Source organism: Rhinolophus ferrumequinum, chromosome 15 (assembly GCF_004115265.2).
Source record: "Rhinolophus ferrumequinum isolate MPI-CBG mRhiFer1 chromosome 15, mRhiFer1_v1.p, whole genome shotgun sequence".
Taxonomy (NCBI): domain Eukaryota; kingdom Metazoa; phylum Chordata; class Mammalia; order Chiroptera; family Rhinolophidae; genus Rhinolophus; species Rhinolophus ferrumequinum.
The window spans coordinates 41357912-41373487 of NC_046298.1; the positions used below are offsets into that span (position 1 = coordinate 41357912).

General features: G+C 56.7%; 1 protein-coding gene across 1 annotated transcript; it reads left to right on the forward strand.

Moving 5' to 3' along the window:
* The first annotated feature begins 366 nt into the window (after positions 1-366).
* BCAM (basal cell adhesion molecule (Lutheran blood group)) lies at positions 367-10067 on the forward strand. The gene is made up of 15 exons (XM_033129350.1): positions 367-523; positions 2450-2571; positions 3130-3358; positions 3442-3512; positions 3754-3850; positions 3935-4117; positions 4628-4764; positions 5136-5292; positions 7182-7297; positions 7404-7545; positions 7728-7864; positions 8052-8196; positions 8286-8424; positions 9388-9505; positions 9600-10067. Exons 1-15 carry the CDS (start codon positions 442-444, stop codon positions 9603-9605), a joined length of 1881 nt encoding a protein of 626 aa, XP_032985241.1. The 5' UTR covers positions 367-441; the 3' UTR covers positions 9606-10067.
* The last annotated feature ends 5509 nt before the right edge of the window (positions 10068-15576 follow it).

A 15576-nucleotide genomic window follows, 5' to 3' on the forward strand; every position in this document is an offset into this window, starting at 1 on the left:
CTGGTTGTTCTGGGGTCAGCTGGGTCAAATCGACAAGGCAAGTCCAAGACATTGGCCATAGAGAGAAGGAGGCTCCTGGTCAGAAGTAGGGGAAGAGGGTCCTGGTTGTCCGGTGAGGTCCCAGCTGAGGACACACTGGCTGGACTGGTTGGTCTAGCCACCCGCCTGGGGTGCTGGTCAGCGTGAGCGACAGGCCGGGACTGGGGGCAGAAGAGCCCCGCTCCAGGCTGAGCGTTGGGAGGTCCTCTCCCGGCAGTGGGAGGTCCTGGCGGGGCGCCCGAGTTTGGGGGGAACCAGGGGGCCAGGAAGGCGGGGCGGGGCGGGGCTCAGGGGCGGGGCCTCCTCCCAGCCCCGCGGCGGCCGCCCAGCTGCAGCCGGGGCTCAGTTGCCGCCGCCGCCACCGCCGCCGCCGCCGCCGCCACCGCCACCACCGCCGTGGGCATGGAGCCCCCGAACGCCCAGGCCGGAACGCGCGGGGCCCCGCAGCTGCTGGTGCTGGCGCTCCTGCTGGGGGCGCACCCAGGTATGCTGAGGCTGAGAGCGGGGCGAAACGGGGGACGGCCCGTTGGGGACTGCGGAAAGGGAAGAGGGAAGGAGCTTTCACTCACCCCAGGAAGCCAAACCTGGAGACCCCAGGAAGGAGGGGTATGGGAGGAAGGGGACAGTCCCTTCTAATGAGAGACCTGGGGACAGCCAGGCAGAGGAGCTGGGGACATCACAGCAGTGGATTAGAGACCACCTGAGAAGTCAGAGCCCCCTCCCCACTCAGGACCCAGGAGCGCGGGTCCTCAGCCCCTGGAGCTGGGTCCTGGGGGCCCTGCCCCCTCAGACCCAGGGGTCCAGGCCTCCAGTGGTTGGAGTGGCTTCCCCCAGGGCCCAGGAGAACAAAACCCTAGGGCTTCCCTCCTGAAAGGTTCTCAAGTTTTGAAAGGGGTCAGGGACCCTGTAGCTAGAAACAAGAGTCATGCATCTGAAGGTTCCCCATCTAGATTCAGAGCCCAGACTGTAAAGATCCCGCCTCTCTGCGGGAAGAGCTGGAGCAACAGCCCTGGGCAGTGACAGTGGAACAAAGTGTTTCCTAGTGATAGTGCCCCCTTCCTGGGGCCCCAGAGAAATCCACACACCTGCGTGGTGGTGGGAGGGGAGGAGGCCCTGCGGGCTGGCAGCAGAGGGAGAGAGATGAGCGGGACTGGGGAAGAGAGAGGGATCTCCCGGCTGTCTTTGCTCTGCTGCTCAGACCCAGACCCAGGCACCAGCCTGGCTCCACGCCCCCTCCCCTGGGATAGGCTTGGGCCAGAGGTGGGTGCCAGGGAATCCAGGCCCCTGGCACAAGCATGGCAAATAGTGGGTCCCCAGGGCCAGGGCTGGGCCAGGCTGGGCGGGGAAGGGAAGGGAGGTTCTAAGAACTGAGAACTGATGCCATAATGCCAGCCCAGAGGGTGAGAGAGCGTAGTTTCCTGGTGAGAACGGCTCTATCTGCCAGGATCTTGGGACAAGAGTCTACGCCCAGCCGCCTACAACCCCGGGACCCAGGAGTCCAAACCCTCACCTCCCTTCTCCCTCAGGACCCAGGATCTGGGGACTCAACCGTATCCTGTTCTGGAGTGACTCACCTTCCCCACTCTATCAAAGAGGCAGAGAGGCCAAGGGGCGGGTAGGGGGCTCTGGCGCCAGGCCGGGCAGGTCTGAGCCAGCCTGTCCCTCCCACATTCCTGAAACCTGCCCAGTCCTGGCCCCCCTCACCACCCCCACACACCCATCCCGCCTCAGCTCCAGGCTCAGCTGCAGCCCACACCCCACCCCAGCCCCCCCCCTGCTCATGAGGGGGAGACCCAGGAGCTGAGAGAGATGGAGACTGAGAGGGACGTGCTGAGAAAGACACAGAGAGGCAGAGATGATGGAACTAAGAGACAAAGCCCGAGGGTGAGAGACACACAGGCAGAGATGGAGACTAAGGTGGAAACTCATCCATGTCACTGTGCCAGGCCCTGTAAAGGGTGATGGAGGCAAAGGGATGAGCCAGCGCCGGTCCTGCCCTTGAGGGGCATTTGGTCTAGTGGGGGAAAAGCAGGGACAGGTGCAATTTAATGCCAGGAGGACTTAATGGAGGCCATTATGGCCCTGTGTGGCCCAAAGGAGGAGCTCTTAGTTCTGCAAGTGAAGGGAGAGATGAAGAGAAATGCTGATGGGGCCTGAGCTTCAGGCCCTGAGCTCAGAGACACAGAGATGAGAGATGGAGGGAGAAGGAGCAACTGAGTATGAGGGAGGAGGGGCTGAGGGCCTGGGCTCCTGGGTCTGAGGGAGGAGGGGCTGGGGGCCAGGAGGCCTGGACAGTAAAGGAGGAGGGGGTTGGGGGCCTGCACCCCTGTGTCCTGGAGGAAGAGGGGCTTTGTCTGGAAGGCTTTCCCTATTGGTGGCAGAGGGAGACAGCTCAATTGCTATCCCACAGGTGCCCAGGCTGAAGTGCAGATGTCTGTGCCCCCCTTGCGGGAGGTAATGAGGGGGGAGACCGTCACCCTGGACTGCACCCCCTTGGGGGCCCATGATCATTTTGTGCTGGAATGGTTCCTGGTGAGTGCTTCAGGCTTGGGATCAGGTAGAAGGGGATCTGAAAGTCAGGGCACAGCAGGGCTGCAAGTATTCATTCTTTCATCAGACTCCAAAGGACCCTAAGAGCTCCATCAAGCTGCTTTTCCATTTTATAGATGGAGAAATTGAGGCCCAGTAAAGGGAAGGCACTCCCCAGGGTCCCCTGGTGTCTGGGCACAGCTGAGACTAGTCCCCCTTCAAAGTGATGGCTCTTGAGAGAGAACATTCAGAGACCAAGAAAGCGGTGGGTGGCGGGGGGCTGGGGTAAAGAGAGAAAGAGGAGAGGAAATAAACAGAAAGAGACAGGGAGAGAGAGAGAGGGAGATGGGAACAGAGTGAAATGGAGAAAGGGAGACAGAGGAAAATGTGACAACAGATAGGGAATAGGGGCAGGAGGGGGTGGAGAGAGGGGCCAGAGAGAGAGATAACAGGAGGAAAAGAGACAGAGCCACACAGCAGCAGAAAGAAAGGGACATGGAGAGACAGAGACACTGAGGAGGGTTGCCCTGCGGCCCTGAGCTGAGCCCTCCCTGAACACAGGCAGACCGCTCCGGGGCCCGCCACCTTCTGGCTTCAGCTGAACTGCAGGGCTCTGAGATCCAGGCCAGGGTGCACAACTCCCGGGGCCGCAACCCCCCATACCAGCTGGACTCCCGGGGCCGCCTGGTGCTGGCCGAGGCCCAGGTGGGCGACGAGCAGGACTATGTGTGCGTGGTGAGAGCAGGGGCAGCGGGCACTGCTGAGGCCACAGCGAGGCTCCAGGTATTTGGTGAGTGTCCGTGCACACCCCAGGAAGGGGCAAGCAGGGGAGAGCCCAGGAAAGGGTTCCTGACAGTAACATCTCCCCCATAGCAAAACCAGAGGCCACCGAGGTCTCTCACAACCAAGGGATGCTGTCTGTGATGGATGAATATGCCCAGGAGGTACCTTGTACTGACCTTGATTCCAGGGTCCTGTGGGAGGAGAGGACTGGCGGAGGGGGGTGTCAGAATCTTGGGTCAGAGGGTCAGAGGGGGCAGGGGCCCTAGACTCCTGCATCCTGAGGGAGGAGTGGGCTGGGGGCCCAGAATCCTGGATCTGATTGGTGAGGACTTCTGAGGTAACGGGGCCTCAGAGTTCGGAGTCCTGGCCCCGAGCCCAGGGCCATGCCTGTGTCTGCCTCAGATTGCCACCTGCAACAGCCGCAATGGGAACCCAGCTCCTCAGATTATATGGTACCGCAATAGGCAGCCCCTGCAGGTGCCCATGGAGGTGAACCCAGGTGAGCAGCGCAGGAGCCCAGGTCAACATGGGTGGGGTGGGGTGATGGCCGTGGCTGGCTGACTGTCCCATCCCTCTTTCCCAGAGAGCTACATGACCAGCCGCACAGTGCGGGAGGCCTCGGGCCTGCTGTCTCTCACCAGCACCCTCTACCTGCGGGTCCACAAGACCGACCAGGATGCCTTCTTCCACTGCTCTGCACACTACCGCCTACCCAATGGCCAGCATGGCCGCCTGGACAGCCCGTCCTTCAACCTCACCCTGCACTGTGAGTCCATGCTGGGCCCAACCTCCCCTACCTTGGACTTCACATATCTCAGGCCTGACCCTCCAAGCCCACCCGTGGCCCCACAATCCCTACCTTATGTTGCAATGTGTGCTGACTGCTGACCTCTGACCTCAAAAAGTAACACGAGCCCCATTCTGACTTCTGACCCCCTCATAGCTCTCTGAACCCCATGGAGTTTCACGACTAAACTTTGTGCTCCAGCCTTTCGCACTGAGTTGGGTCCCCAAACCTTACACTGACCTGTCACCCCCCACTGACCTCTGACCCTTGACCTGTACTCTCAGCTTATCTCAACCTCTGACCTCTGGTCCCTGATCTCAGAATAAGTATGAACCTGGACCTTGAAAAATATGACCTCTAACTGATGACCACCTGTAGCCCTCTCTTTGCTGTGACCATGACCTCTCTCCGTCAACCCCCCCTGCCTTGTACCCTTGATCCGACTTACCCTTAACCCTGATCACAAGTCCCCCCTTTCCTTCCCCATAGATCCCACAGAGCACGTGCAGTTCTGGGTGGACAGCCCATCCACCACAGAGGGCTGGGTACGCGAGGGTGACTCTGTCCACCTGTTCTGCCGGGGGGACGGCAGCTCCAACTCAGAGTACGCATTTTACCGCCTTCAGGTGATGCACCCCATCATTCCTTTGGAGCCCCTGGCCCTGACCTCTGTGACATACTGACCTGTACCACTTCTGGTTTCACCTGGGTGGCCCCAGGCTTAGCAAAGCACCTGGCTGGTGACCCAGGAGCTAACAGGACCTCTGACCCCTGATTTGAGAGAGTCCTGACTTAGCATGATGCCTGATTTGGAAGACCCCTGGCCTAGCGAGGCCTCTGCCCCCTTACCTGCGTGGGCTCTAACCTAGTATGACACTAACCTGGTGACCTGGACCTATCAAGATGCCTGGCTCCGACCCGGGTGGGCCCTGACCTAGCATGACTCCGCTGGACCTGGGTGGCTCCTGAACCGGGTTCCTCATCCCTGGTCACCCAGGACAAGCAGGAGAACATGCTACAGACAAATTATGATGGGCACTTCACCCTGGAGGGGGTGCAGCGGAGCCAGAGCGGGACCTACGGCTGCACAGTGGAAGACTATGACGCTGCCGACGACGCAGAGCTCTCTCAGACCCTGGAGCTGCGCGTGGCCTGTGAGAGCCCTGGGAGAACAGGGAGGAGAGCTCTGGCACAGGCTGCCTCCTCACCCTCCACAGCCCTGCCTCCAAATGTGTGGTCCCTGCCTTGGTCCAGAGGCGCCCCTCCCCCTGGGTCCCTGCCCCAGCACCCTCCAAACTCCCACATCAGGCAGCCAGACAGCCCTTTCCAAAACACAAACCTGACCTTCCCCTGCTCCAGAATCTGCCACAGCTCCCCAGTGCCCTCAGGAGAAAGCCCAGGTGCCTGACCACGGCCTTCAAGGCCCACCTGGCCGGCTTCACCTTTGGCTGACCCTTCTCCCCACCAAAGCATTCTCCTCATCACACCCAAGCGCCTCTCCCATCCTTCTACCATCCATTTCTGACCGGTCTCTTGGGTCCCAGTCTTCTAAAGAAGGCTTCTCAGTCCATTTGCCGCCTGAGCCCTGAGGCTCTATCCCTCCTCCTTATGCGTCCTTTCTGGGGCTAGGCCCTCTGCCAGAGGTTGGGGACACCTGTGAGCAAGACAGCTGAGTCCCTGCCTTTCCAGAGCTTGCGGCCCAGGAAGGGAGACAAATGGTAAACGCTAAATGTGACAGGAGCAATCTTGCATCAGCAGGGACTGATGCAGAACGATGGGCTCAGGAACTGGCCAGGCGAGTGGGGGGAGTAGTGTAGATGGGGGGTGTTGGCAGGGTGTGTCCCCAGGAAGCAGATTCCGACTTGGAGATCTGAAGGCAGGAAGTTTGTGGGGAGTGCCCTGGTGTCCACATCTACTGGGGAGTGGCAAGGGGAAGGAAGCAGGATTGGGCAGAGGAAGAAGGTGGGCTGCAGTCTAAGAAGGCCTCGTTGGCCCCACAGGGCACTTGGGAACTGGGATATCCCATTTGAGGCAAGGGGGCGTGGCTTTTACACCCTCACATCAGCCAGTCACTGGCTGTTGGGCTGTCTGAGGAAGGGGGCGTGACCTAGAGTGAAGGGCGTTCCCAGAGAGGGCTAACAGCTGACATCCCTCTCGACAGCTGAAGGGGAGATTTGAGTGTCCACAATAGGGGGTCAGAGAGGCCTCTCTGAGAAGGGGACAGTTGAGTAGGAAACCACAGAATGGAATAAAAAATGCTAAGAGCCAGAAGAGCACTCCAGGCAGAGGGAACAGCAAGTGCAAAGGCCCTTAGGCAAGACCCAACTTGGCATCCTGGAGAACAACAGCAAGAGAACAGGGTAGCTGGAGCTCAGGGGGCAAGGAAGGAGGGTGGCAGATGAGATCGAAGAGGTAGACAGCAATCAGACCAGGCAGGATCTTTTGGTTTTGTCAAGGAATTTGGCCTTTATGCCAAGAGTGCTGGGGAACAACTGCAGGATTTTAAGCAGAGGGAATTGCTGCCCGGTGAGTTTGGAAAAGATCCCTCCAGCTGCTCAGTGCAGAATGGATTGGAGAGGACAAGAGTCCTGCCCAGTAGGGAGACCAGTGAGGAGATGACTACAGTGGTCAAGGCATTTGGACTCGAGGGTCAGAGATGGACAGAAGGATTCATTGGGGGTGGGGCAGAGCAGAGAAAGACTTGTTGAATGAAGAGGCAGTAGGGCGGAGGAGGTAAGGGTTTGGGGGGTCAGTCAGAGAAGGAACACTTCACACTTCTCAGGTTATCCATTAACCTTGGGCCCAGATGTCAGCTCTGGAGGGAAGTGGTTGGGGCAGGCATGGAGTTTGGAGTTAGACTCCTAGATTTGAGCTCAAGATTTGGCCTGGCTGAGAGTTCATGGCGAAGGGGAGAACTAGCAGGAATGCTTGGCATTCTCTGCTGACGACTGTGCATTCACGTCTGCACCCACAACAGCCCTGGAGTGCCCCTAACCAAGTAGGTGAGGGTCCAGGGACGGTGACAGTCTATATCCCCCTCCAGACCTGGACCCCATCGAGCTCAGCAACGAGGAGGAGCTTTCCTTACCCCTGGGCAGCAGCATAGCCACCAATTGCTCCGTGCAAGGCCTACCCACCCCTGCTCTACGCTGGACAAAGGTGAGAAGGAAAGGAGGCCCCAGCCATGGGACCCCCTCCCTCCCATCACCCCTAACCCCTTCTCTCATGGTCCAACTGGTCTCTTCTCTCCTTCCCCACCCCACAGGACTCAGTTCCCCTGGGGGATGGCCCCACGCTTTCGCTCAGCTTTGTTACCTTCGATTCCGCTGGCACCTACATATGTGAAGCATCTATGCCCACGGTCCCACTCCTCAGTCGCACTCAGGCCCTCAAGCTGCTGGTTGAAGGTTTGGGGGTAGGGGCAGGCTGGGATGGGGACATGGGGACAATGGGGATGAGGAGCCAGGACCAATGGGACAGGTCCATGGCTGGTCTCTTTGTCTCCTGCTCTATTCCTCTCCCTTCTCTCCTTTCTCACTCTCTCCCCAGTGTGCCTTCTGCTCACTCCCTTCCCTCCTACCACCCACAGGGTCACCAGAGTTAAGGCCAGAGGAGATTCAGCCCAAGGCAGAGGGCAGCTGGAGAGAAGGAGATGAAGTCAGGCTGGTCTGTTCTGCTCGTGGCTACCCAGAGCCCAAACTCAGGTGGAACCAACTGGGCGGCAGTGTAAGGGACTTTCCTATCCAGTCTGAACGCTCCGGGACCCAGGCACCCTCCCCAAACCCCCAGGGGACACTGCCCCCTCACCAAACATTGTATCCCCTCTCCTGCTTCCTGGGGGACTGGACACCACCCCTGCCCTCACCCCCAGCCCTTGATCCCTTGGGCCCGGGCCTGACTCAAGCCTCCGCAGGCAGCAGAGCCAGCTCCCGGAGGGCAGGGCTGGGTGAGCAGCTCTCTGACCCTGAAGGTGACCAGTGCCCTGAGCCAAGAAGGTGTCTTCTGTGAGGCCTCCAACCCCCATGGGACCACCAAGCATGTCTTTCACTTCGGCACGGGTGAGTAACCACGGGGTGCGACAGGAGCCAGGCGTGGGGCAGACAGAGCACTGCTGGCTGGGCCCCGCTCATCTGTCTTGTCCCCGCAGTGGCTCCCCAGACCTCCCAGGCTGGAGTGGCTGTCATGGCCGTGGCCGTCAGCGTGGGTCTCCTGCTCCTCGTCGTTGCTGCCTTCTACTGCATGAGACGCAAGGGGCGCCCTGGCCGACAGGGGGAGAAAGGGGCTCTGTGAGTGGCCTGCACCCTCAGCATTGTCGCCGTACCCCAACCCCATCCCGCTGTCCGATTCTGACTATTCTGACTTCGTCCCCAAATCCAGCCCTAAACCCAGTGCAGGACCAATTTCAGCAGCATCCTCCCGTCCCCCCCAAACCCAAGCGCGATGCAACCCCCTCCTACCGTCCAATCCAGTGCATATCCATCCCCTCCCCCACCCTCATCCCCAACTACAACCCCCCCCACGACCCGTCCCCATCCTTAAACTCACCCCATCCCTAATCTTTCCAAACCAAAGATCATCCCCGCCTCCAATCCCAGCCCTAACGTACCCATTCATTGCCCAACTGAACTGAACCCCACAGCCCCCGTCTCCTCTCCAGCCCCCATCTCGTTCTCATCGCCAGCTCCAACCCCATCTTCAGTCCCCCCCAGCCCCTGCCCCAAGCCCATCCCCTCTTCCCTCCTCTCCAACACGCCGTAGCCCCATCCTCCAACCCAACATAACCATCCCCCTTTCCAACCCCAACTCCAAGCGCACCCCTCACCTCACCCTAAACTCCACGTCTTCTCCAGTCCCAACCCCTCCCCCAGCTCCACCCCATAACCAGCACCAAACCCGGTGTCGACCCCATCCCCGCACCCCAGGTCCCTTCCACTCCGTCTCCTGCCCTTCCCTACTCCAAGCCCATCCCCTTCTAAACTCATCTCCAACCCCAACCACATGGCCACCGTCAACTCCAGTCCATAGCCATTCCCCAGCCTCCCCCGGGAGCTGACCCCAACTACGTTACCATCTCCGGTTCCAGCAGCATCTTCCGCGCTAGCCCCGCCCCACCCCTAAACCACTGCCACCCTCCAGCCCATCCTCAGCCCATTCCCACCCACCTCCACGCCTGTCTGCATCCAGAACTGTCCATCCCCAGTGCCTGCCCCAGCCAGGACCACCTCTAACATGCTGCCTCTTCTCCCTAGGCCACCTGGGAAGCCAGAGCTGAGCCACTCTGGGTCCCAGCGGACCGAGCAGACAGGCCTTCTCACGGGAAGTGCCTCTGGAGGAGTCAGGCATGGCAGTGGGGGCTTCCGAGATGAGGTGGGTGAGGGCCTGGGCACGCTGGGGAGAGGGGCCCTGCTGGGAGTGGAGCAGCCTCCGTGGGCACAGACTGACCTTTCCATCTTCTCCCCAGTGCTGAGCCCAAGGACCCAAGAGGCAGTCACTGGACACGACCTGGAGTTGCAAACATCAGAGAACCAGCCCTGCTCATCTGCTCATGCCCCACCCGCCCCTGCCTTCCCCCGCCTTCCCTCTTCCCTCTCGGCCCTCCCTTCCTTCCTCTGCATGCTGGGCAGGGACCTACAGCTGCTGCTGCTGGGAGGGAGGGAGGGAGGGTGGGCTGGTGGGTGGGAGGGGACCTTCCTCCAGGGAGTGTGACTCTCCCAGGCCCCAGAATAGCTCCTGGACCCAAGCCCAGGGCCTGGCCTGGGATGAGGCTCTGAGGGTCGGCTGGCCGGGGCTATTTTTACCTCCTGCCTCCATTGCTGGTCCCCCCCACCTGACGTCCTGCTGCATAGTCTGACACTGGATCCCCACCCCCACTCCTTCCTCCTCATCTGTGGACACTGGAGTCTGGAATAAATGCTGTCTGTCACCTTGACATCATCCTGTGGCCAACCTTCCTCTAGGGGATGAGACAGGAAGGGGGCGCAGGTGATGCCCCCCTCCCTGCTGCTCTCCCACCCCCTTACAAGACCTGGGTGAAGTCTGATGTCATGGAGAAAGAAATGAGAGTGAGAGCGAGCAGAGGGTGACTCAGCTGGCTGAGGCTGGAAGAGAGAGGTGCTGGGGTCCACATGGCACTGAGTCTGGCCCCTGAAGACCTGTGTGCCTGCTTGGCGGGTGGGGTGCTATCCCCTTAAGTAAAAGTTCCCAGACTCGCTTGCCAGAGCCCCAAAGGGAATTGAAGCTTCCAGAGAAAAAACTCTGAGCTGTAGGATGGATGGAATTAGGGATGTAGCTGCCTCTTCTGGGAGTGGCATGGTTCCTGCAGCTTGGGAAGGAGGGGTGGCTTGAAGGAACCCAGACTAAGGGACCTGAGGCAGAGAGAAGAGGCAGCAGAAACAGCAAGGCCAGCTAGGGAGACTTACTGAGGCAGATGGAGAGGGATGGAAAGACTGGGGATGGGGTACAGTAAGAGGGAAGAGGAGTGGACGGGGTCAGCTCAGAGATGAAACCCCTAGAGTCAGAGACAGAAAGATTTGGGGAGAGAGGCAGAGACAAACAGACAAGAGACAAAGACAAAGAGAAAAAGAATTGGGATGCAGAGAGATAATTACAGCCAGAAAAAATGTTGAAAGGAGCAGCCCAGAAGCAATGGGATGGTGGTGGGAGGTGGGCATGAGTGACCTTGTGGCCAAGTGACTTCTCCTCCCCGAATCTAGCAAATGGAGAGAAATCACATCTGAGCTGCTATGATGAGTGGGTGTGACAATCCCTGTGCAATACATGAGCCAGGAAGTCTCTGCAATCTCAGCAAGTGACTCCGTCTCGCTGTCCTCAGTTTGCTCAGCCGTGAAATGGACAAAGTGGCATCTGTGGCCATGGGAGATTGGTGAGAGGCGATGGGAGCCTCCTGGTAGGTGACCGAGCAGCCTGCCGAGAGGCCCCAGAGCAGAAGACCTTACCAGCCTGATTCAGGTGCTCAAATCCCATGGTTCATTGAATCAGTTTAAAACAAATGTGAGAATCAAAGAGAGATGGGCCAGGTTAATACACTTAGTTTAGGGCACAAGCCATTAAAGGTCCCCACCACCTGAGTTCTGGGGTACATGTGGTTCTCAAGTCCCATCTCTCTCACCATGGTGTGGTTTCAACCCCCCAGAGTGGAAGGTGAGCTGGGGTTTCTGCACCCAGAAAGTGCCAGAGCCACGCAGGGGATAAATGTGCATGGTCCAGGTTAACACACTTTTACCTGTATAACTTGGGCCAGGACTCGTGGGACAGAGCTGGAGTCACCAAGGGGGAAAAGCTTTAAGGGTAAGTGGAACTTGGGGCTTACTCGATCCTTCCATCTTTGCCATCTATGGTAAGCTCATGTCCATTTTTTGTTTTTTGTTTAAGATTTTTGTTAAAATGTAGCTAACATACAATATTATATTAGTTTCAGGTGTACACCATAGGTATTCAACATTTATATACTCAAAGAAGGGATCACCATGATAGTTTAGCTCATGTTCTTAATATGCCTAACAGACCTCATGAGTTGCTTCCTACTGTTTCTCCGAAAATAAGACCCAGCCGGACCATCGGTTCTAATGTGTCTTTTGGAGCAAAAGTTAATACAAGACCCGGTCTTATTTTACTATAATGTAAGACTGGGTTTTATATAATATAATATATAATATATAATATATAATAATGTAACATAACATAATATAATATAATATAATATATACTGGGTCTTATAGTAATTGTTGCTCCAAAAGATGCATTAGAGCTGATTGTCCGGCTAGGTCTTATTTTCGGGGAAACACGGCAATATCCACTCTTCATTTCATCTGTCTCCTTATTTATGTGGCCCTCTTGTTTTCTCCATGACAGAATTGAATATTCTTTTTAAAAATTACAGCAGACACACTCAGAGGATCATAGGGAGGTTGGGAGAATTTGATGAGACGGTGGAAAGTGTTTAGTACAGAGCCTGGCACGGAGTATGTGCTCAGGACTTGGTTATTATTAGCAGTAGCTTTATCCAAGGGAAATGGAGGGACAGAGAGAAAAGCAAAATAGGATCCCATGATCCAGGGAAGGAACCAGGTGGAAAGAGATCCCACTCTAAGAGCAGACACTGGTGAGGGGGCACTTGCGGAGCTGGATGAGGAGTGAACAGATGTCTGGAGGGAGGGGAGAAAGGGGACCCCAGGGAGGAAAGTGTTCTCTGCCCAGCACCTGGTCCCCAAGTTAATGAGGGGAGGGTCCCGGCCCACCTCCCAGGAGGGCATACATTTGCATACAATCCCTCATCTGCATAGCATCTCAGGCAATTTTCATACAGATGGAAGCCTGAGACCTCCTCAGTCTGACCCCTCCTTCCACCAGAGGGTCTGGGGGAAGAGGAGAGGGAGAAGGGTGAACCACAGTATCTGTGGCTCCAGGAAGTAAAGGGAAGTTTGGAGTGGGCTCCCCTTGCTCATCAACCTTCTGTGACTCCCTATTACTCTCAAGAGCATGAGCCATCCTTCACCTGGCATTCCGGACCTTCCAAGATGTTGCCCCTCACACTCACCCACTGCTCCCTCTCTCACACATGCCCCCCGCTTGTACCTTCCTGACCACTAGTTCCCCTCATTTGGAATGTCCTTGCCAATTCCCCCACTGTAACAAAGCTTGTCTGTCCTTCAAAGCCTCGACATCTTAAAGGATCCTGAAAAGTTTTCACTCCCGTTTCCCTGCTCTTGGAACTTTTCAGGAATCTGTGCCTCTTCTGAACTTCTATACTAGGTTTTATTAGTAATAATATGTTTGGTTGCAAATGACAAAAAAATGAAGTAAAATAATATGTGTTGAAATATATGAAAAGGAAAAGTTATTCACTCATATAACCAGGAAGATCAAAGGCTGACTACCTTCAGGCATAGCTATCCTTTTCCATTTCTCAGCTCTGCTGTTCTCCATGCACAGGCAGGGTCTTTTGTCTCCAGTTCTCCCCAAGCTGCCAGATTTCCATCCTACCAGCTTAGCAACCCCCACCAAAAGAGGGCGTCCCTTTTCTACTAATTCAAGCAAAAGCCTCAGGGCTGATTCTCATTGGTCAGGAATGGGTCCTACCCCTATCCCTGAACCAATCCCTGTGACCAGGGGATCCAATGCTCTGATTAACCAGGACTGGGTCAGGCTCACTCTGAACCATAAGGACTGAATGTAGGGGATTCCCCGTAGGAAAACTGGGGAGCGAGGGCTGAAAGAAAGGGAAGAGTTTGTCAGACAGGTAAAATACAGCTGACTCTTGAACAACGCAGGGGTTATGGGTGCTGACCTGCGCAGTAGAAAATCTACATATAACTGCAACTTGGCACCAGCTCCGCAGCTCATCAGGATACCTTTGGCCCTGCGCCTCCACCTCCTGGTTGTTATGACTCTTCCGTGAAGTGCCACCTCTGGGACTTGTTGACACTGGAAGTTGACTCCCCACGCATGGGACCCACCCAGTTATTCCTCAACAAACAAAGCAGTGCTCAGCCTTATGCATGTGACTGAGGTGGGGGGGGGGGTGAAACTGCAGCCTACCCTCCTGGGGCTTGTCTCCTGGGCTCACCTGTGCCTACAATGTACAGCCAGCAGAGCTGAGCCACTCGTAGACTGGCCTGGAGAAGAGTGGGTGCGCGGTGCAGGGGGGCGGGGGGGACACCTTCCTGAAACAAGTCTCCTGGAGACTGGTTATTTTGCTCAAGGGAGAAATGGGGGCCCAGAATTTTACAAAGCAAGTTAGTAGCAATGCTGTTACAAAAACCCAAGCAGCTTCTGGGCTGCTCCTTTCAACATTTTGTCTGGCCCCAGATTAGGGAAAGACAGAGGGAGCTAGAGTGCATTTATCATCCACCTATTTGTCCAGCCGGCCTCATTCTAGGCTGTGCCAAGCCTGAGATACATGTTATTTGGAGGCCCCAGCCTGCTGCTTCCTTGCTGGGTAGCTTGGGGCAAGTAACCAGTCTGGGCTCAGTGTACTTTTCAGTGAAATGAGGATTATGAGAGTGTCCCCTTCATGGGGTTCTTGTGAGGAATTAACTAAGAGAGGTCAACCAGATCCGGATCTGTCAGTTTATAACTGTGACTTTGGACCAAGTCACTTTATTTCTCTGTGCCTCGGTTTCCTTATCACATAGAATACTGTGTGGGTTGAGAGTGTACTTAGAGTATACTTAGATCAGTGGCTAGCACATAGTGTTAAATAACTTTAGTAATAGTAATATTACCAATATGTGAATGCCGGTCAATAAGAGTTTCCACTGCTTGAGACCTTGCCCTTCAAGGGTGGAAAGCTCAGGTGTATGGTGGGATGGGGAGGGAGGGAGAGCAAGCCTAAGGGGTCCTCTTGCTAGGAAGCTTCCAAGCGTCTGCACCCAGCTGATCAGCTCAGCGCCTCCCTACCCTCGAGGAACTGGAACGGAGGGATTTCAGACGCTCGATGGCAACCCCCTCCCTCGGTCTCCTGCTTCCCGCCCTCACCCCGACACGCTGGGCGGCCTCACCAGCTCCCCCGGGCAGCCCAAGGAATGTGAAGAGGTAGGTGGGGGTGGGGAGGAGCGGGAGCCGCCGGGGGAGACAAAGGGGCCGAGTCAAAGCGAGAAGCACAAAGACGCGAGGAGTCTGGGAAGACAGAGAAGTGGGACAAGGACACGGGGAGGGACTGGGAGTCTGGAGGCCAGACCCTAGCCCTGCCCCGCAGAGCCAGCGGAGCGCGGGGGCCGGTCTGTGCTGTCCCCTGGCGGACGGGCGTGGTAAGGAGGTGGTGAGGACCAGACGCGAGAGGCAGGACCGGGATGCACCGAGGGAGGGAGAGACAGAGAACTGAGGGAGGGGCAGAGACATCAAGAAACACACAGAGAGAAACAAGACACACTCAGAGACACGGAGACACACACACAGACAGAGACAAAGGCAGACACAGAGATAGTGACACAGAGGCAAAGAGAAACAGAGACACAGAGAGTTAAAGGGATGGAAAGAAACACAGAGACCAAGTGACACATAAACAGTGATAGAAAGACAGAGTCCAGAAACACAAAGCGACACCGAAGCGTTAGGACTGAAAGACTCAGAAATAGAATAATACAGAGACGCAGTAGACCCAAAGATAGTGAGAGACAAAAGACAGAGGCACTAAAAGAGACAGAAATCTAGAAAGAAACGATGAAGCGACTCCCAGAGTCCGCGGCAGAAATTAGGAAGAGAAGAGGATACGCTGAGATTCCCCACAAACGCGAGAAAAACACCGGAGAGGGCCCAGAACAGAAGTTGAGAGCCGGGAATGGGGTGTGGGTGGGGTTCTTAGAGTGGGGGCGTGGCTTCAGAGGGGCGGACCTCTGAGAAGCCTCGTGCCTCACGTAGGTGTGACAAGAGGGTCCGGGCAATGGCTGAAGAGGTCGAGGTTGGAACTTTGGACGGGA